A 20909-nucleotide genomic window follows, 5' to 3' on the forward strand; every position below is an offset into this window, starting at 1 on the left:
AGAAAAGGAAGAAAGCATGGCAGAGATTAAGAGAAGGGGAGAGGAATGAAATGGGGGAAGCAGAGTGGGCCTAGTGGAGATATTCAGCCATTAGCTGGACAGAAATTGAAAGGCAGGACGGAGCAGTCTCTGGAGGAGGTATGTGTTTTATCACTTTAAAGCAGTTTAGTGAATCAGCCCCAAAATGTGCAGTTTTGTGGAGGAAGACTGTGAGGATAATGATCAATGATAGGGAGGGTGTTTTACAGACAGCTAATATCCACAGCTAAAACTTTTTTTTTTACGTGCCCAAATTGCTTTGAAAATTGGCCTCCCCATAATGAAACCGATGTGCTACCTACAGGGCTTGCTGAGAAGTAAATGCAACTTAGCAGCAGAGATAAGTTTCCAGCAGCATAAACATTGCTAATTTTGCACAAGAATGCTGTTGTGGTAGATTTATCCTAATTCAGAATGTTGGCAAAAGGAAGTCTTAGAACCTATTAGGTAGAGATTGAGTCATAATGTAAACATCTTTTGCTTTTCTCCTCTAGCACCTGGAGCTAACAGCAGATGAATATATTGCTAATGGAGGGGAACAACATACTGTAGACAAACTGGTTAATATGACATGTAAGTAACAATGATGAATATATATACAGTGCATATACATTTTGTCTTCTTGCATTGCTTCAGGAGTAATATTTTTCCACTACAGTCTGCAGAATGAGAGATTACATTATAGAACATTATTATATATAAGATAAAAGTCAGCCACAGGGTTCCCTTTCTCTTGCATGCATAATTTAGATGCATCATGAAAGTAATATGTCTGTGCTAGAGACAGAAGGCAATGACAGATGGAACTTTTGGGAAAAGTACAAAAAAGGTTTCACAAGTGAAGGCCATAGTAAAATTGAAAGGAAGGTTTTTGGTCATATTTTAAAACAAGAACATATAATTCTAGCGTTTTGTGCAGTCGTCAAACCTAAAAATAAACTTATTTCTCTCATATTAATAATAATAATAATAATAATAATATTTATAATAATAATTTGGGTTTTTAGCTTGTCTTTCCAACTAATTTTCCTTGTGGCTCATTTATTTTTAACCCCTTGATACATATATATATAGTCTGACATTCAAGTCCTTCTCTAGTCAAGACACAGGGATTGAAGGATCTGTGTAAAAGCCAAGCTCCAGTGGAGTATTGGTAACTGAAGGAGCGTAGACACTGGTTAAACCATTAAGGTAAAATTATTAGGGAAAAAATCTGCAGTCATAGACCAAGTTTGCAAAAATTACTTCAGGGAGACTGAGGGAAAAGAGGGGAGGACACGAAAAAAGCACATACTTTCACCTCCACTTCCCCACTCCTCCAAATCTACCATCCTCACAAAAAGCATTTACATTGTAAATATTAAGTATAGAGATATGAAGGAAGTGTACAAATCCTATAGCCAGAATATGACTGAAGTAGAATGGTTGAATGCCCAGGGACACAAAAGTGTCAGGGTCAACAGAGTTTGAACCGATGGCCCTGGGAGTGGCAAACTGTGAACCTGCCACAGAGCTACTGAGGTAGCTGGCTCAATAGAGAATCCTAGCATTTTTATCCACTATACTAAGGAGAGCTAGCCATACCTTTATGGTAGTCTGATTGACCAGCATAAACTGGATTACTAAATTGTACATGTAAGACACTCCTGGAAGGCATACAGTCCAACGAACCTTCTTGGCAACTGCCCCATGGAATCTCTGTCCATTTGATCTCTGATCCCAACCTTGTTCCAGTGTTCCTGCCTTGTGATCTAGTTCTTAGGGGTGTGCATTCGGATTGACCGCATTAGTAAAACGCAACTCATATTTTTTTTTTACTTAAAAAATTGATTCGACATAAACGATCGGATTTCCCACATATCGAACATAGATATGTTCGATATGTGGGAAATCGCGATTATTGAGCCAAAATAAAAATATAAACCCCCTCACCCTCCTTAATCCCCCCCCCAGACTTACCACAACTCCCTGGTGATCGAGCGAGGAGTGAGGACGTCATTTCTGCAATCCTTGGCGAGAAGCATGTGACATCGGCGGCACGTCGAGTGACGCCGGCGTCACGTGATTCCCGGCTCGTTCGCGCCGGACGGCTCGTTCGGCCCAAAAAGAACTTTTGGCCAGCTGACCCCCCCAAGCTGGCCAAAAGTTCTTTTTGGGCCGAACGAGCCGTCCGGCGCGAACGAGCCGGGAATCACGTGACGCCGCGTCACTCGACGTGCCACCGACGTCACATGCTTCTCGCCAAGGATTGCAGAAATGACGTCCTCACTCCTCGCTCGATCACCAGGGAGTTGTGGTAAGTCTGGGGGGGGGATTAAGGAGGGTGAGGGGGTTTAAATTTTTTTTTGCACATATGTACATATACCCAACTCATTGGATTTTTTTTATGTCCATATTGGCCGCAAGTGGGACCCCCTTTCGGACATAAAAAATATGAACATAAGATTTTGCTCTGCACATCCCTACTAGTTCTAGTGCTCCTGCTCTCCTGGCTCCTGTTCAGCCACTGGGCTCCACCATCAAATCTTGGCCTAACCTCTCCAGTGTTGCAAGCGCAGGAGGGTGGTCACTTGTTCGGGAGAGTGTGTGCCCTTGGACCACAGCACAACCTCAGAGGAGAATCCAGGGCATGAGCCATGGCAGGCGAGACATATCCAAGCACGGGCGGACAGGCTGAAGACTTGGAGCACTCTGACCTCTGTCAAACCTGAACGGACCAGAAGAGACCCAGAAACATAATGCTGGTCTCTGGGGTAGCCCTACGATAGCTGTGACAGGACGGACAGAGGTCGAGGACAGGCGATGATACTGGAACAGGGACGAGACGTAGGCACTTGGAGACTTGGATGAAATGTAGACACATGAGACTTGGAAGACATGAAGGCATTTGGAGACTCAGGCAGACACTGCCCATCAGTACGCCCTACAAATTCCCCCATGGGCTGGTCACGGACCACGCTGTCCCACTGTGTGCCCTACACAACTTGAAAAGGCTGGGTATGGACCATGCAGAGAGCGGGATGAGTACAGAACTGAAGCTCAGGAAGAATAGGGGAATCTGGGCAGCACTTGAAAGGAGCTGGGCCAGAACACAGCTCCAATGACTGGGAATGGGACTCAGGCTCAGATTCAGACACGGATTCAGGCTTAACTCATGGATGGTCATCTGGAGGTGAAATCCGGGTGGAAGAGACAAGGCTGGGATTCCCAGGATCAGGAACAACTGGACACCGGAACTGAAGAGACTGGGACAGCTGGAGATAGGACATGGGCCGCACAGAGAAGGCTGGCAGTGGCACTCCCGCCGTGGAAGAAGACAGATGGTGGTACTCCTGGAGCAGGACAAGGCAGGGACATTGGTGGCTTCCTTCCGCAAGAGAGGACAAAGTTGGCGGCAGCTCTGCCCACCACAGAGAGGAGACAGCAGTGGCAACAGCGGCGGCACTCGGGCCATGGGGAGCAGTGGCGTTGGTGGCCTCCTGGTTCTAACTACTCCTTCGATGACTCCAGAGTTCCAGGCTGAGCCAGGTACTTTTTTAATGACTTTAGCATTCCACATCGCACCCGCTCCTTCATTAATTCCAGTTTTCCTAGAGACTCTTGGAAGCTTTGGAGGCAGTTCTCAGATTGCTTTAGTGATACTCAGAGGAAGTTCCTTAAGTTCAAGGAGCAATGCTGTCTCTTATTCCAGAAATTTCCTCATGACTACCCCATTCATGAGACTAAGGTGGGCCTCTTGATTCTCCTAGTATCAGAGAAGGCTTGAAGCTGGGCTTGTCCCTTTTTAGATCGTAACAGTCCTTTTCTTGAAGACCACCCAGGATTTATGGGGGGGCCTGATTTGAGCAAACGTTTACTCATGCAACCAACTTTTTTTTCACTTTTTCAAACTGTTTATTTAATAAAAAGAAGTACAGCACCACATAAAATACAATACACATCTCAAATTAAAAAAAAAAGAAGCTATAACAGAGCACAACCATTATAGAACGTCCTCCAATAAAGAAATCCCTCCAAACATTCAATTCATGGCTCCACAGCAAGAGGGAAATCCCAAGGCAATAGAGACAGATTTCACACCATATAATTCTGTAATATTATTGTAAGACTCTTCTATTCCAATGCTACCAAAGGTTTTTCCAAATCTTCTCATATATAATCATAAGGACATAAGAACATTATGCTTCAGCATGTAAGTTAATTTCTCTGTCATAGCCATGTCTTGAAATTGTTTGTGCCAGACCTCAAGAGAAGGGGATGATTTTCACCTCAGTGCTATTGTATATCTACCTATTTTAATCAAACAATCGTCCAAAATCCTTTTTGAGGTAGATAAGCAAGCATCATCCCATTTTCCTAATAAACAGAGCTTTGGTGTTAAAGAAAAAGGTCATTCCTGTAATTCTAATAATAAGGGCCCAAACTCTTCTCCAAAAGGCAACCACTAATGGGCAATCACTCCACATATGTAGGTAAAAACCATCCAGCCCACAGTCTCTTCATCACAAACTGACAGAGCCTGGAGAGAAGGTAATGTAAAAAAAGGGGTTACTGATAAGTACAGTTCAGCAACTTAGCCATCAGCTCTACTCTCTGTCTGCAGATTTTGGGTCTGATTTTAAAAAGCATTTACATGCGTAAATCTGGGTTTTACGCATGTAAATGCACTTTACTCGAGTAAGTGGGCTTTTGAAAATTGCTACAATATATGCCATTGAATCGTCCATAGGATTTATTCGCATAAGTGCACTTTACGTGAGTAAATGGCTTTTGAAAATTGCTACAATAGTAGTTACATTTATGTGCGTAACTCCTTTGAAAATTACCCCCTTTATGAGCCACTCTCCAAAACCCTTTCCAGACAGTCTCATCCAATGCCAACTGGAGATCTCTATTCCATTGCTCTACAATGGTTAGAAGAGGGTCCCGAATAATTGAACAACCCAAAAGCAACACAAAATAGCCTGATAAAGCTGGAAAATGTGATGACTGGAATTGGTGTGAGCCCTTTATGCTGTGGCATAGTTGATCAACAGCTGACATACACATCCTGCAGTGGGGCAGGCTGGAGCTTCTCCTATACCAGCTATGTCCCCTGCAGGTTCAGCTCTTGGGTTCTGGTGATTGGCAGAACTTAGTTGGGTCCCAAGGGCAGTATAGAGAGAAAGAGTCCATGAACGTACTGGGGTCAGGTCAGGCAGCAGGCTGGAGATACCGAGACAGGCCAAGGGTTGCGGCAGGCAGCAAGCAAGCGTGGTCAGGTCCAAGTGACAGATAACATGGTCAGGTCCAGGTGGCAGGCAATCGTAGTCAGGTCCAAAGCAAGATGTCAGTATCAGGAAGTCAGGCCAAGGATGGATGATGACACACAAGAGACACTGGATAAGACAGATAGGGCAGAACAAGGCTGGATGAAACAGGCTGGGAAAGGCAAGGCTGGATGAGGAAGGCTGGGCAAGGCAAGACTGGAAGCCAGGATTGCAGGAATAAGGAACCAGAAAAGCAAGAGCAAACAGGAATGCAGGAGCAACACGCTTTGCTCTAAGCAGGAGACCCATTGCTGAGGCAAGGAAATGCTGTAGGGTCTTTGCTTAAATAGCCCAATAGGGCTGACATCATCAGGAGTCACCGCTCTGAGTTTCCCACCATGGAGCCTATATTATGCGCGCCTAAGGGGAAGTGGTGATCTGGGTGGAATGCTAGCATCAGCGGGGGTTGGCAGTGTGCCACAATGGCAGCATCCTGCCACAACAGGAGACCTCCGGCAGCGTTGGGCAGCAGCTGGGGTGAATGCGGCAGCTCATAGGGCAGTCCCATGAGCTGCCAAATATAACAGGAAATACCAGTCTAGTAATATCTTCCTGAAGGAATACCTTGTCAGCCAGAGATGGCACCCTTGGAAACCATCTCCCCTCCCTCATCCACTCAAGAACCTCCAAAAGCTTAGCATGAAAGGTTAGCGAACTTTCTGCAATCTGAAATTCAGAGAGAAGGTCCAAGAAGGATTTATAAATAACACTCTCCTCTTTCCATGGTTGTACCCTTTTCCACCCATTATAGCATAAGAACATAAGAAGTTGCCATACTGGGTCCATCAAGCTCAGCATTCTGTTTCCAACAGTGGCCAATCCAGGTTACACGTACCTGGCAAGTACCCAAACATTAAGTAGATCCCATGCTTCTAAAGCCAGTAATAACAGTGGCTATTTCCTATGTCAACTTGATTAATAGCAGTTAATATTCTTGTCCTCCAAGAACTTATCCAAACTTTTTTTAAACCCAGTTACACTAACTACCCTAAAGGCATCCTCTGGTAACAAATTCCAGAGCTTATTTGTGCATTGAGTAAAAAATAATTTTTTCCATTTTGTTTTAAATGTGCTACTTGCTAACTTCATGGAGTGCTCCCTAGTCCTTCTATTATCCGAAAGAGTAAATAACCGATTCACCCTTTATCTGTTCTAAACCTCTCATGATTTTATAGACCTCTGTCATATCTCCCCTCAGCTGTCTCTTCTCCAAGCTGAATAATCCTAACCTCTTTAGCCTTTCCTAATAGGGCAGTCATTCCATCCCCTTTATAATTTTGGTTATCCTTCTCTGTACCTTCTCTAATGCAACTATATCTTTTTTGAGATGCGGCAACCAGAATTGTACACAGTACTCCTTCCTGCCTGTGCCATACCCAGCTCCAGCTCTATTTAGATTTGCCTTGCCAGACCCACCTTGCTGGTTCATTGAGTCACTTTTGGCTCTTTGTCCCAGCCTCTGTACCTCACTTTCTGGCCTATGGGCCTTCTTGCTTTGTCTTGTGGTCTTCTGGCCTTCTAGCTCTCTAACTTGCCTTGTGGCCTAAAGGGGGGGGGGGGGGTCTTGCTCTTTGCCTTGTCTTGTGGCCTAAGATCCTCAATCCCCCTTGCTTGCCTATCCAGGCCTAACAGCCTCAATTCCTCTTGCCTTGCCTATCCAGGCCTACCTTGCTTCATGGCCTAACTAGGCCTTTCTTCCCCTTTCCCTCTGGGGCCCCTTGCTTAGTAACCTTCATGCCTTCTAGCCTTCCTGCCTTTGGACTTACATGTTATATGATACTTGTGATCTCTGTTGGTTCTTACCTTGACTGCCTTGTTTATGTCCTGTACTTGTCTGGTCTTGCCCTCTTCTGCCCTGATCAGTCCACAGGATCCTGTCCTTAGTCTCCTGGCTGTCCCTGTATCCAGTTTTTCCTTGTCTCCATGTGCTAAGCCCTGCCTGCCTTGTCCAGTCTGCTAAGCCCTGCCTGCCTTGCCTTCAGCCTTTCCTCGTCCAAGCCTTGCCTTATCCAGCACTACCTCCAGCTGTGTCTGCTTGGCCCTGACCACCTTATCCAGCCTATCAAGCCAGGCCTCTCCCCCACAGGTTGAGCCCCAGAACCCAGGGGCTCAACATGTGTGGGGAAGAGGCCTGGCTAAGCAGAAGAAAGATCCAGCTCCTGCCTTTTGGTCCTGCCTTGCTCCTGAGAGGGTACCCTAAACCCCCACTGTTCCATTTCTTGTCCCTTTCTCTCCCTCAGTCCCCTGTTGCCTTTGTCTTTCCATATGTTGTCTATATTCAACCTTTCTTCTATTCTCCTGTTCTTCTTCCTACATAAGAACATAAGAGCATGCCATACTGGGTCAGACCAAAGATCCATCAAGCCCAGTATCCTGTTTCAAACTGTGGCCAATCCAGGTCACAGGTACCTGGCAGGATCCTTAAATGATTGATAGAGTCCATGCTGCTTATCCCAGGGATAAGCAGTGGATCTCCTCAAGACCACTTTAATAATGGTTTATGTAATCTGTTCAAACCATTTTTAAACCCAGTTACACTAACAGCTTTCACCATTTTAAATTTCCCATCTTATTTTTTAGACTTCTAACATTTGTATACAAACATTTCAAAGTATAAATTTTGTTTGTATTAACAACCTGCTTATTGCTGATGGGGTAATTTGGAATCTTTCTGCTCTGTCTGCTTTTAAAGGCATCTGGGCTACTTTAGCATTTATTGCAACTTTTCTATCAGGAAGTCCTAATATCCCTGGTTTGTTTAGTATCTTTCAAAGATGCATCATTCCAAACCATGTGCTTCTGAGTGACTCTAGGCTTTCTCCCATCATCTAGTTTAAAAACCACCCTGTCTCTTTTTTAAAGGTTAGTGTCAGCAGCCTGGTTCCACTCTGATTAGGGTGAATCACATCTCACTGGAATAGGCTCCCCCTTCCCTAGAATGTTCCCCATTCCTAACAAATCTAAAATCTTCTTCCTTAAACCATCATCTCATCCATGCATTTAAACTCTGGAGCTCAGCCTGCCTCTGGGGTGTCCTGCATGTGGAATAAGGGACATTACTGAGCATGTAACCTTGGAGGTTCTGGATTTCAGTTTTCTACCTAAGAGCCTAAATTTAGCCCCCCGAGCATCCCTTTTCACTTTCCTATGTCATTGGTACCCAAATGTACCATGACAGTTGTTTCCTCCCCACCACCTTCTAAATATAATCTAGGTGGTACATGAGGTCTGCTACCTTTGCACCAGGCAGTCAAGTTACCAAGCGATCCTCAAGCCCACCAACTACACACCTGTATACATTTCTAATGGTCAAATCACCCATTAATAACGGCTGTCCTAACTCTTCCCTCCTGGCCACACAGCCCTGGAGACACATACTTGTTGCGAGAGAATATGTCATCGCCTGGAGGACAGGTCCTAGCTACAGGATTACTTCCTGCCGTACCAAGGTAAAGGTCTCTTGACATGTGACTTTGCTTCTCCAAAGCAGCAGAAGGGGGCTGCTTGACTGGAGTTGGGAGTCAGGACTGCTCTACTATGCCCCTGAAAGTCTCCTCTATTTACCTTTCTGTCTGCTTCAGCTCCTCCAGTTCTGCCCCTCTAGCCTTCAGAGATCAGACTTGTTCTCTGAGGACCAGGATCTGTTTGCACTGGGTGCACACATACAACATCTCTCCCACAGGCAGATAATCATACATGTAGCACTCAGTGCAAAAGACTGAATAGCCCCCGACTTGCTGCTGGATTTCTGTCTGCATCTTCATTTTATTAAGTTTCAATAATTTTAATGCTGATAATGGTGTAAATATGTCTCTCAATTTAAGGGGTTTTAATCTATGTAGTGTCTTAAAATCTAAAGGGTGAATTTTAAAAGCCCAGTGTGTGCCAAAACCAGGAGATAGCATAGAAGTGGGCTGGTTCACGCCACATGGATTTTAAAAGGCGCCCGCATGAGCGCTTATCTCCTGGCACGCACGCAAAATTGTATTTTCTGAAAAAGGGGCAGGGTGTGAGCATGGCCTGGGCAGGACATGAGCGTTCCAGGTTTTATGAATGAAACCAGCGCATAAATACTTACACACCGAAGTGCCCACCAGGGCCCCTATTGCGTAACTTTAATTCTGCTGTGGATGGCGTTTCAGTCCTAAAACAACAAAAAAAACCCTAGTTAATTAGCAGGGTTTTAAGGGTCGGGGCTAACAGGGTAAAAGGGAGGCTAATTAACTAGGGAGGTTAGGAAGTCCTATCCTTTACCTGGGTAAACTGGGTAAACTGGTAATTGCGCCAGCGCCAATGTTTACTAAAATCCCCCCACTTACACGGTAGAGGCGGCATTTGCACACACGTGTGCGTGTATATAAATTTGTGCGCACATGCACACATGTACAGCCTACTTTTTACCATGCGTGTGTATATATATGTGCATATATGACCGCATCCTTTGGTGTGAGTTGGCATATGCACGTACATGTGCTCCCACGTGCCGGTATCAAAGTTATCATCTATGGTTTTTAACTTGATAACTTGGGTGACTTGTTAGTTTGTGAATGAACAGCAAAAAGACCAAAATTAATCAATCACTAAATCAAGGAGCCCGATATTCAGTGTTGGCCAGGTAAGTAACTTAGGGCCTCATTTTCTAAAATATCGCAGGCCTGCGATACTTTAGAAAATTGTGCTAATGGGGGGCGGGGTGGTCGACACGGGGGGGGGGGGGGGGGGGCGGTCCTGCGCTAGCCGGCAGCGATCGCACCGCCGCGGTGCGATCGCTGCCGGTTTCGCACCCAATAGCACCACCGTGAAAGGTGGCGCTATTGGGTGCAAAATAGGACGCGAAAAGACCCTTACCTTTTCGCTGTCCACGTCGTCGTCACAGAGTCGGCCCCGATGACGCCCCAACTCCTCCTTTTCTGTGGCCGACTCTGCCCCGATGTAGGTAGTGCAGACGTGCGCTACCTTCGCAAGCTATCGCAGGCTTGCGCTGTTAGCGCAAGCCTGCGATAGCCTTGGAAAATAAGGCTCTTAGCCAGATATGACTTATCCAGCTAAGTTACAAAGGATATTCAGAGGCATGGCTATGTTGCTGAATATCCATGGTCAAGGCACTACTTAGCCAGATAAGTTAAATCCAGCTAAGTTAGATCAGCTCTATGGCTGAGCTAACTTATTCAATTAATTTAACTGGATAAGAACGAATATCGCTGTTTATCCGGTTAAGTTAACCAGAAAATAGTGCCGCACTGATCTGCCTGCCCATAAATTGGTCAGCTAAAAGATAGCCGATAAGTAACTTATCTGGTTATCCAACGCTAAACACAATTTCGGTATCAGGCCTAAGGTTAATTGTAAGTCATGCAAATGTGCTAATTGACGCATATTTTCAAGATTTTCCTCCTAACTTGAGTGGGGAGGTATCTATTTAATAGAAAAAGAGCCTGGGGAAGGGTGGGAATCAACCTAGTGACTAGATGCCCAGGAACCAGTTTTCTCACCTTTTTAGATCAAATAAGTTGACTTTTGCAATCTCATAATTTTAATACTTACAAATAATAACTCATAGAAGCACACAAAATAACCTAAAGACCTATTTCTAAACACACACAATTATTTTTTTATTTATTTGATTTCCTAACAGTGGCTAACAAATACTAATTTATACTAGCTTGCAAAATTAGCAACTCCCCAAAGTCTATTATCTCTAAAGTCTCACAATTCTTAACACTGGCAAACAAATACTAACTTAAACAAGCTCACAAAATAAACTAAAGTCCAGTTTCGAAACCCCACAATTCTAACAGTGGTAAACAAATACTAAAATGACAAGAGGCGGGTGGAATCTTATAGACTACCCAATTTATTGAGGCATGATCTTTCAAGGACAAAGTCCACTACAACCTCCCACTACAAATCTACCACCCACATTTATATGGTATTACCAAACCAGACTAGCCTTGATGAAAGGAGTCCTTAGGGATGGTCTGCCAATTGCTGGAATTTTTTCCTAAATGCAGCATCCCTTACACCAAGATATTGCAACTTAAAGATAAGTGGGGCCAGTTTAAAATTTTTTTAATATGGAAGCTGAAATCATAAGGAACTTAAACACTTCTAGAAGTTCCCTAGATGTACCAAATCTGCTAAAAGGTTAAATACAATAAATGCATAGAAGCTTGAAAAAAAGTCATTGTTGATTTAATTTTCTATCTGATTTAATTTCTATCTGGCACTTGAATATACAAAATGACTACTGGAAATTCTGTAATGTTGCTCAATTTTATTGACAACTGTTTTCATGAGGAGAGGTTTTTTAAAATTCCTGGAGGACTGAATAGAAAGGATAATCTTAAGTCAAAATTAGTTCTGAAATGTGTGGTTGTAATCATTTATAATGCATGACTGGGACATTCTCCCTGCCAGTCAGAAATCTTTCTTGATCCTGTCCATTTTATACAAGTAATTATTAAGCAATAGAAATTATTATTGGAAATATACTAATTCATTTGACTTCATAGTATACAGCAAATCAATGATTTAGATTGGAATTGATCTTTAATTTATGACTCACTGTCAAAATGGAAAAAGCTGCTGTACAACTTCACACAGTTTTTTTTATCTTTTAGATATTTTTCAAAAGTTATCAGCTGTTAAAGAACAAAGAGAAAGGGTTATAGGAAGTGGTGCACACAAGGTAAATTACTTATAGAATGATAAGCTGTTACTGATTATTTTGATTCACAACTATTAATAATAATTTTGTAAGGACCAGAGCTAGATGCTTCCAGCTGTTAAACACTAATGTTGAGATGGTTTTGTACATTGCCCTTCCCCTCATCTGTTATTCTTTCCAGTTTGACCAGACCTAATATAATAATCCTACATAATGTTGTGGGTCCCAGATGGTACTTTACTAATAAAAAGACTCACATGTAATAACTGATGATACCACAGAACACTGAAATACGAGAAAGGTCATATCAGCCTGCTGCCTCGTGCACCGTCATGAGGAAAGTACCCACTTTGATTCCCAAACTGGATCTTCCACTTTCTGGGCTAGCAGAGGAAGCTGTGGAAGCTGTGTTCACAGTTCCTAGTATGGGAGGTGGGACATGGGGGGAGGAGCGGCATGGGAGTGAGGGGGGAGGGTATCAAGGTCATCACTCCATGGCAACATACAAAGGCCGGAATCAAGGACCATGATTGCAGGGCTCTGATAGGAGGATTGACACTGCAATGACTAGACAATGGGGCAGGGGAATAGGTGTAACAGGGAAGAAAATCCCTAGGTAGTTGTGCATGAAGCCTCATGATGCTGGGATCTCAGATTTGGTTCCAGTTGAATTGGAGGCTCAAAGAAGCAGAAGGTAACTGCCAGGTCAAACAGTATAAATTTAAAAAAATATATATATTTATGAAAAGATCATAGTCATCTGAAATTGTGGTTAATGTTGACTTTTTAATCTCCATAATCATTTCTCTGTTAATGAGTTCTTTGCCATGCTTGTAAGGGCAAGTGGTTTTGCTTGCCTCCTTTGGACGACAGAACTGCTTTGATTCATGGTTATTAAAAGAAAAGAATTTGTAGGGCTGTGATCCAATGCATTATGCCATACATTAATGCACAAAGGATGAGCTGATTTTCACAAACAAAGTAGGTTTTGTCATTAGCATTGCAGTAAATCTTGATCTTTTGAATTTTATCTTGTTTGGTATGTAAGAAGTATCATGGAGTATTCTTAATAGGTGTAAATGGTAAAAGTTGGTCAAACAGATCATGTATAAAAATATCAAAAAAACAAAAATATACAATTATATTTCCCAGAGTTTCTTAAAACATATGTATGGACCTACATTTTCAGTTTTTAATTTATTTTTCCCCATAATTTATCAGTGTTTATTACAAGAAAATCATGTTATTTACCTGGAAAAATGATGGGTCATTCTTTCCACTGATTTCTCCCATTTTTGTTCTTGTAACAAAAACTGATAAATTCCTGGGTAAAATAAAAACCAAAAATGAAGGACCCTAAATATACAGAACTAAGCATACGTTCCTGGAGCTGTAATGCAGGTGCTCAAACCGGTCTTACTGCCCCCCCCCCCCCCCCCATGAAAACCTGACTGGCTGGGGGGAGCATAAGACCGGTTTGAAACCCTCTGCTCTAGTAAACCAGGTTCTTTCAGCATTACACCTGACATATTCTTTTAAAGCTTGTATTCAGGTTAAAATTTTATATCCTGTTCCAAACTGTAATCATTTTCGGGCCGATTCAGTAAAAGTTGCGGGAGAGCGGGCGAGCGCCTGCTCTCCCGGCGCGCACAGGCCACTCTCCTGTGCACGCGATTCAGGGGGGAAGAAAATGCAAATGAGGGCCCGCGGTAAAAAGAGGCGCTAGGGACACTAGGGAGGGTTGGACGCGCGTTTTTGACACGCTATTACTCCTTACTGTATAAGGGGTAAAAATAGCGCGTCGAAAACGCGCATCCAAACGTGGGCTAACACTGCACTCCACCGTAGCTAACAGTGCGCTCCACTTACTTGTTCCACCGGAGCGCACTGTACTGTATCGGCCCGTTTGTGAGGAGCCTTCTAAAGAAAGAAAAAAAGGGAGTTCCTTCCCCCATGAGCTTATACTACTGTAAGTAAGGCAGCTCAAGCCTTACTATAAGGTGGAATTATGTGCTCTATTTAATATGGAAAACTTTCCATCTAGCAGGAGGTTTGGGAGGTGTGTTTCGGGTGATGAGTGTAAGGTAGGCTCTTCCCCCAAAGGGGATGGATTTAAAATTAAGGTAGTTAAAGTGCTTCCACAAGCACTGGGCAGTTCTGTTAGAGAGTTAAGAAACGGGAACAACGAAAGGAGAGTGGGCTGAGGTTCTCATGAGTCAAGAAACTTGCAGATTGAGGCTTGGAACCTTGGTTGGGACCTGGTGTTTGAGAAGAGCTGAGGGATTGGCAGTATTGAAGAAGCTAAGGAATGTTTTCAAGGAGAAAAAGAATCAGTCCGTCAACAGGGATCTGTGGTCTGCCTTGGGAAGCCCACAGCTTGGGACAGAGACTGTTGTAGAAGGAGAGGAGTTTCTAGTGCCGCATCTGGGGCTCTACAGGTGGGGTTGGACTGGGAAGGCCCCTGAAAAGTGGTCAGCCTTGAAGTAAGTGGGTAACCTGTGTGAAGTTGGTTTTTTTTTGGGGGGGACGGGACGGATTGGAATTGAGAAGCTGTTTCTGAAGTTGAATTCTGGACTTAATTTGCTGAAGATTTATCCAACTTTATTCTGCTCTATCTGGACTTTGATTGTTGGAATGTTTAAATATATTCTCTCTTCTTTTTTGGAACAACACTTGGAGTGTGCACTGTGTGTTTGCTGGGTGCGTGACTCCCCTTGGGCCTTACAGCCTTTTTGTGCTATTCCCTGTGTGGAAGAATGCTAGCTGATAGCAGGCTTTTACCCTGCAGCCCTTGAAGATGACACCTGATGAAGAGGGGGTTACATCACAATGGTGTCTTATGTACTGGATGCAAGGACAAAGCTAAAGTTAATAAGGGAATCCAGTGCCTGCTGGACAGTTATTTTTGCCAAGTGCTGGTGGACTGATTTGTAAAATAGCTTCCCACTGATTATTATCAGTAGGAAAAGACATTGGCAACTGTTTGAATGCCAGTTTTCACTGATAGACTGTTTTCTTTTGGAACTATAGACACAGTCTTCCAGCTAAACAGAGTGACAGACTGTTGGCTTGGAAACAAATCAGATTTTCTTTGAAGGAAGATCAAAGAGAGACTGGACAGCAAGTCTGTTTCCCCTTCTGCTTCCAAGATGAACAACAGAGAATTGTGGACCAGTCAGAACCAGATCCCTGTATGGTTGAATTCCTGATAAGAAGCCAGGATTTTTGGTGCCAGAGTTAATGGGCAAGTTGCAAGGGGAGCAGCTGAAAAGTAGAAGCAGATTGAGCCAGGAGCAGAGTGATCTGTGGTTGGTGTGGAGAACTGAACTGTCGAAGAGCCAGGAAGAAAAAAGGAGTCAGCAACTCTCCTGGAGTGTTCAAAATTACATTTGGAAGGAAGTTCAGTGAGTTGCTTCCCAGGAGGAAAACCCTTTGCTACATGATTTACCAAGTCTAAATCCTACCCAGAAAGCAGGGTAGACTCCCAACAGAGGGTGGGCAGAGGTTGGAGGGAGAGAGCCTGAAAATAAAGTGAACATACTGCTTTGGATTGGAAGTAATGGAATTACTCCCGGACCTGTTGGCGCTCAATAGCTAGTGCCTTTTTCTCTAATGGCCCCTCCCTGTCTTGGAGCCTGTTGCAGACTAGTTATAGGGGTCATCAATCAATGCCACAAACGTGAGGCACAAGAGTCAAGCAACTTGACTCGATGAGCAGGCTAACTGATCTGCCCCTGGTGACTTCACCATGGACTGAAATCATTATCACTGATTCCAGTGTGGATCTCCATACAAACTGCAATGAGAAATAGGTCCATTTTTTATGTATATGCAGTCATGCTAATAGCAATCTCTACCTCGATCCTAAGCAGATTTAATATTAAACGGGTACTAGGGCCCTCTTTAATGTCATTTGTTTCTGGGCTGGCTCCAATTCTGATCTCTTTTCTCTCAGAGTTTGAGGAGTCTATGGGTTCCATAACTGATCGATCTATAGAGAGAGGTTCTGAATAGGACTACTCTCCAGACTTCCTCTTGGATTCTTCTCTAGAGATGCTGCATATTGTTCCCCACCAGAAGACATTTCTTTACCAAATGTTATCCAAATGATGGCTAAGACTTGCCCCTTTTAATACACAGGTGTCAGGAAAGCCAAGGCACTACTTCTCAATCTCCTGAAATCATCTATCTCTAAGAGGTCCAAGAAGACTTAAGATGCATTTGTCTGTCCCAATAGGCAAAGTATTTATGACTATGGACCTTATGCATTTTTAACTGAATGCCATGCTTAAACTAACAATATAATGAACTGTCGTACCTAAATGACCAATTACTTGCACACCTTCTGCAATGAAGTGCAAACCTTTTTATTGGTATGACCCTCTGGAAATACTGAAGGAATTTCACTCCCTTATGGTGAAAGGAGAGGAGTGTGAAGTGCATTTGGTCGTTTGGTCTATGCTATATTTGAGATGGCAGTAGACCCTTTGCCATGACCATTGAGCAGCTTGCCTATAGGCTTCAGAGTGGGCATGTAGGGAGAAGCCTGTGGATGAGCCGCGATTAGGAGAACATTTATTTAGAGAAAAGGTGAAAGAGACCATAAACTTCATCAAGGATCATCAAACAACTACAGTTCCACCATCAACTTGCTTTCTGCGCCCCAGAATTCCAGAGCAGATTCTAGAAGAAGCAGTTTCTTTAAAAAAAAAAAAAAAAAAAAGGTTTCTAGCTTGAGAGTGCAGACTCAAAGGCTCACCAGTGCAAGCAAAACAGCTCTACGTTCTTCATGGCAACCCAGACAAAGCTGGAAAAAATGTTGTTGACTGGGTCCAGAAGAAATGCTCTGTCTTGCAGTGCAGCATGGCAGGTTGGTGCTAGGGGATGGAACCATCTGGAAAGGGCATAGGGATCCAAGAGGCTGGAAGCGTTGGAAGTTGTTTGGGTTATTGTGGGAACTTGTGGTTGGAAATGGGAGGGGAGGGGTGCTGGGCTGTAAATTTAAATAAAAGGGATCTTGCCTGCTCAGCTATACAGAATTGTGATGTACAATGGGAATGTTGTCAAAATTGATTTGGATAATGAGTGATATCTTAGATGGTTACACTTTAAGGCTGGTAACTGAGCTATATATACTTAGCAATGTGGACAGAAATAACTGGGCAGACTAGATAGAGCAGTTGGATTTTTTTGCTGTCATGTACTATGTTTCCTATGGTGGATCTGTTTACAACAGTCCTTAACAGGAACAGTATCAGTATTCTGTTCCTGCCATTGTGACAGCACCAAAGGCAAGCAAACACAAAAATAATTTTTGACATACTAAAATTTAAAAATGTTCTAAATTTTATTTAAAAAATGTGTGAACTAGTTTGATGAAGCTGCAAAAAGTTTGTGTTTTTTCTCATTGGATTCAGACTGAACAGAATTTAGGAAATAAATCTAATATGAAAAGCCAACTTACTTTTTAAAAAACAACCTTTTCTGAGTATATAATAGTTTATTTTTCTTCTAATCTTGGCATTAATCAATAAAGCAGGCATATATCATTTCATTAAGGAGTGAATTTTTAAAGAGGTTTGTAAAAAAAAAAAAGCATATACATGCATAAGTAGCATGCACACACACACACATATGCTGTTTTATAGAGATGTGAATCGTGTCCTCGATCGTCTTAACGACCGATTTCGGCTGGGAGGGGGAGGGAATCGTATTGTTGCCGTTTGGGTGTGTAAACTATCGTGAAAAATCGTTAAAATCGTGAGCCGGCACACTAAACCCCCCTAAAACCCACCCCGACCCTTTAAATTAAATCCCCCACCCTCCCGAACCCCCCCCAAATGCTTTAAATTACCTGGGGATCCGGCGGTGGTCCAGAACGGCGGCGGTCCGGAACGGCCCCCTCAATAGAATCGTGTTGTCTTCAGCCGGCGCCATTTTTCAAAATGGCCGCCGCAAAATGGCGGCGGCCATAGACAAAAACGATTCGACGGAGGAGGTCGTTCTGGACCCCCGCTGGACTTTTGGCAAGTCTTGTGGGGGTCAGGAGGCCCCCCCCAGCTGGCCACAAGTTTCCTGGGAGTCCAGCGGGGTTCCGGGAGCGATTTCTCGCCGCGAATCGTTTTCGTACGGAAAATGGCGCCGGCAGGAGATCGACTGCAGGAGGTCGTTCAGCGGCGGTCCGGAACCCCCGCTGAACGACCTCCTGCAGTCGATCTCCTGCCGGCGCCATTTTCTGTACGAAAACGATTCGCGGCGAGAAATCGCTCCCGGAACCCCGCTGGACTCCCAGGAAACTTTTGGCCAGCTTGGGGGGGCCTCCTGACCCCCACAAGACTTGCCAAAAGTCCAGCGGGGGTCCGGAACGACTTCCTCCGTCGAATCATTTTTGTCTATGGCCGCCGCCATTTTGTGGCGGCCATTTTGAAAAATGGCGCCGGCTGAAGACAACACGATTCTATTGAGGGGGCCGTTCCGGACCGCCGCCGTTCTGGACCACCGCCGGATCCCCAGGTAATTTAAAGCATTGGGGGGGGGGGGGTTCGGGAGGGTGGGGGATTTAATTTAAAGGGTCGGGGGTGGGTTTTAGGGGGTTTTAGTGTGCCGGTTTTCCTGCCCCCCCCTTCCCCCAATTTACGATTTTTTAACGATAAATCGGGGGAATTGGTATTGTATCGTGGCCCTAACGATTTTTTGACGATTTAAAATATATCGGACGATATTTTAAATCGTCAAAAAACGATTCACATCCCTACTGTTTTATAAATAATGGGAATATACGCATACTTGCAGAAGGTACGTACATTTTACTGTAGGGAAAAAGGGGTGGTGTAGGGGCACTCTAGGATGGAGTCTAGAAGTATGCATGCAAGTCGCTATTTTGTAAGATATATATATGCACATACATTCCCTCACTGCTCTGAACATTTTTACACATGCTAATAGACTTGCACAATTGAAATTGGACTTACCTTGACTGCAGTTTATGGTGGGAGATCTGGGTGAACTGATGAGTCAAGTGCTAAAGGATTTAGGTGAACCGGAGGAGGACTGGGTGAACCGCTGGAGGTATTGGCAAATTGGAGAGTCCAACTATGGGCGCAGGTAATATTTTCAGAATGGTATGTGAGCATACTTTATAAAATACTTGCCTCCGAATTTATATCAGGGTTATTTAGGTGAGCATTTTATATATTTTTATGCACCTCAAACATATGTTTTTTTATAAAATAGGAAGAGAAAGTAAGCATTTTCCGGCATTGGAAATATTCGTTTACCTCAACATGTGTGCATACTTTTGGACAGAAATATGCAGTATTTGATAAACTGTGCAGCACCTGCGGGTTGCTGTACAGTTTATAAAATACAGTGTATAAAAGTATGCCCGCATGTTTCAGAACACAGGAATGTTTGCAATGGAATGAAAGTGCTTACTTGCACTATCTATTTTATGAACACACACACATATTTTATCTTCCAAAACTCTGATTTGTACGCAGAGTAGGAATATTTTAAAGTATGCATGCATACTGTTTTGAATCTACTTGTACACATACTTGAAATCACCAGTTTGCTGATATTTCCTCCACCTAGACCCTCCTAGTACTTCACCCAGACCTCCCACCTAAAAAACTGCAGACGAGTCCGATTTCACTTGCGCTAAACAATTAACAGGTATAAAATTGTACAAATAAATTTGTTAATTTATACCCATAAATCTCTTATAAATTAGCAACTTCCGTGCATACCTCTTGACCCCACCCCAGAACATCCCTGGACTGCCCCTTTTTTGTGCTGGTTCATGTAAATGTGAAACCAAAAATCCACCTATATTTTTGTTTATAAAATAGCATGTGTACAATTACTTACGCGCATATATGCTATTTTTCCGTACGTAACCCCTTTGAAAATTTACTCAGAAGTCTAATAAAGGTAGGATGTCTGAAATCATGAAAAAAGTCCATGTGGCATTCCCTTAATTTTTTTGATCTTCCTATGAACATTTCCTACAGAGTGCCATTATTAAAATGCAAAAAAAATAAAAAAAATAAAAGTATATATAAACACCTGGGCTAGTTGAAGCCAAATAGTGGTTCCAGAGGCCATATCTCAAATGACATTTTTAAACGGAACACTTTCAGAATGTCAAAAGGTGTCATCATAGGGTTCCTTGAGTATGTGTGTGTGTGTGTGGGGTGGGGGGAAGGGCTATCTGTCAAGGGCCTTATCATTGCAAAACTTAATTCACAGTTCACCGTACTTGTATAATGCAGTGATGTTAACAGCACAGATGAGTGTTAAAAGCATTAAACAATGAAGCACCCTGGAAACTTTGATGGTTTCCAACAATAATTTTACTGATAAGATGTAAACAAATGAAAAGTCTTTACAGTTTTTTTTAATTCACTTATAAATGTTATAAGAGCTGTTAAATAAATTTGTGACTTCTCAAAGTCTCTTAAGTAAGGTTTAGATAATAAATCCAATTAATTCAGTGTTCAGATTGATATGTCTCCCCCCCCCCCCCTCCGTTGGTTTAGAACAAGTTGATTTCTCCCCTTCCAATGCTGGTGAAATATCAAACATGGAATACATTTTAACATGGTCATTTCTCTCCTACCTCCTCCATGATGTCTTCTCCTCTGATCTTAAGTCCATCTCTGGTACTTGAAAGCTCCAGATATTCTCCTTTAATCCCAGTTAGTATCAAAACAATACTACCATTGCTTCTCCTCTTCAAATCTCCAGTAGATGATAGATATTAAGCTCTGTTGGGGGTCTCTCTTTCTTCTCCTATGGATGGCTGAAAGTCATCCTTCTCCTTGGATCTTGATGACCTCAGATTCCTCTTTCATGATAGGAACCTCTCCCATTTGATGTTACAGCAAAAAGTA

At 43.2% G+C, this 20909-nt stretch overlaps 1 protein-coding gene across 1 annotated transcript in view; it reads left to right on the forward strand.

Annotated features, from left to right (window-relative positions):
• The window catches only part of NEK10 (NIMA related kinase 10), a 587606-nt gene that overhangs the window by 106183 nt on the left and 460514 nt on the right, over window positions 1-20909 (forward strand). Inside the window, exons 8-9 of the mRNA XM_029587074.1 lie at window positions 534-612; window positions 11969-12036. Coding sequence (XP_029442934.1) covers window positions 534-612; window positions 11969-12036 — 147 coding nt within the window. The remainder of the gene's footprint in view (window positions 1-533; window positions 613-11968; window positions 12037-20909) is intronic.

The sequence above is a fragment of the Rhinatrema bivittatum genome, chromosome 2, assembly GCF_901001135.1.
Source record: "Rhinatrema bivittatum chromosome 2, aRhiBiv1.1, whole genome shotgun sequence".
In the NCBI taxonomy this organism is placed as follows: Eukaryota; Metazoa; Chordata; class Amphibia; order Gymnophiona; family Rhinatrematidae; genus Rhinatrema; species Rhinatrema bivittatum.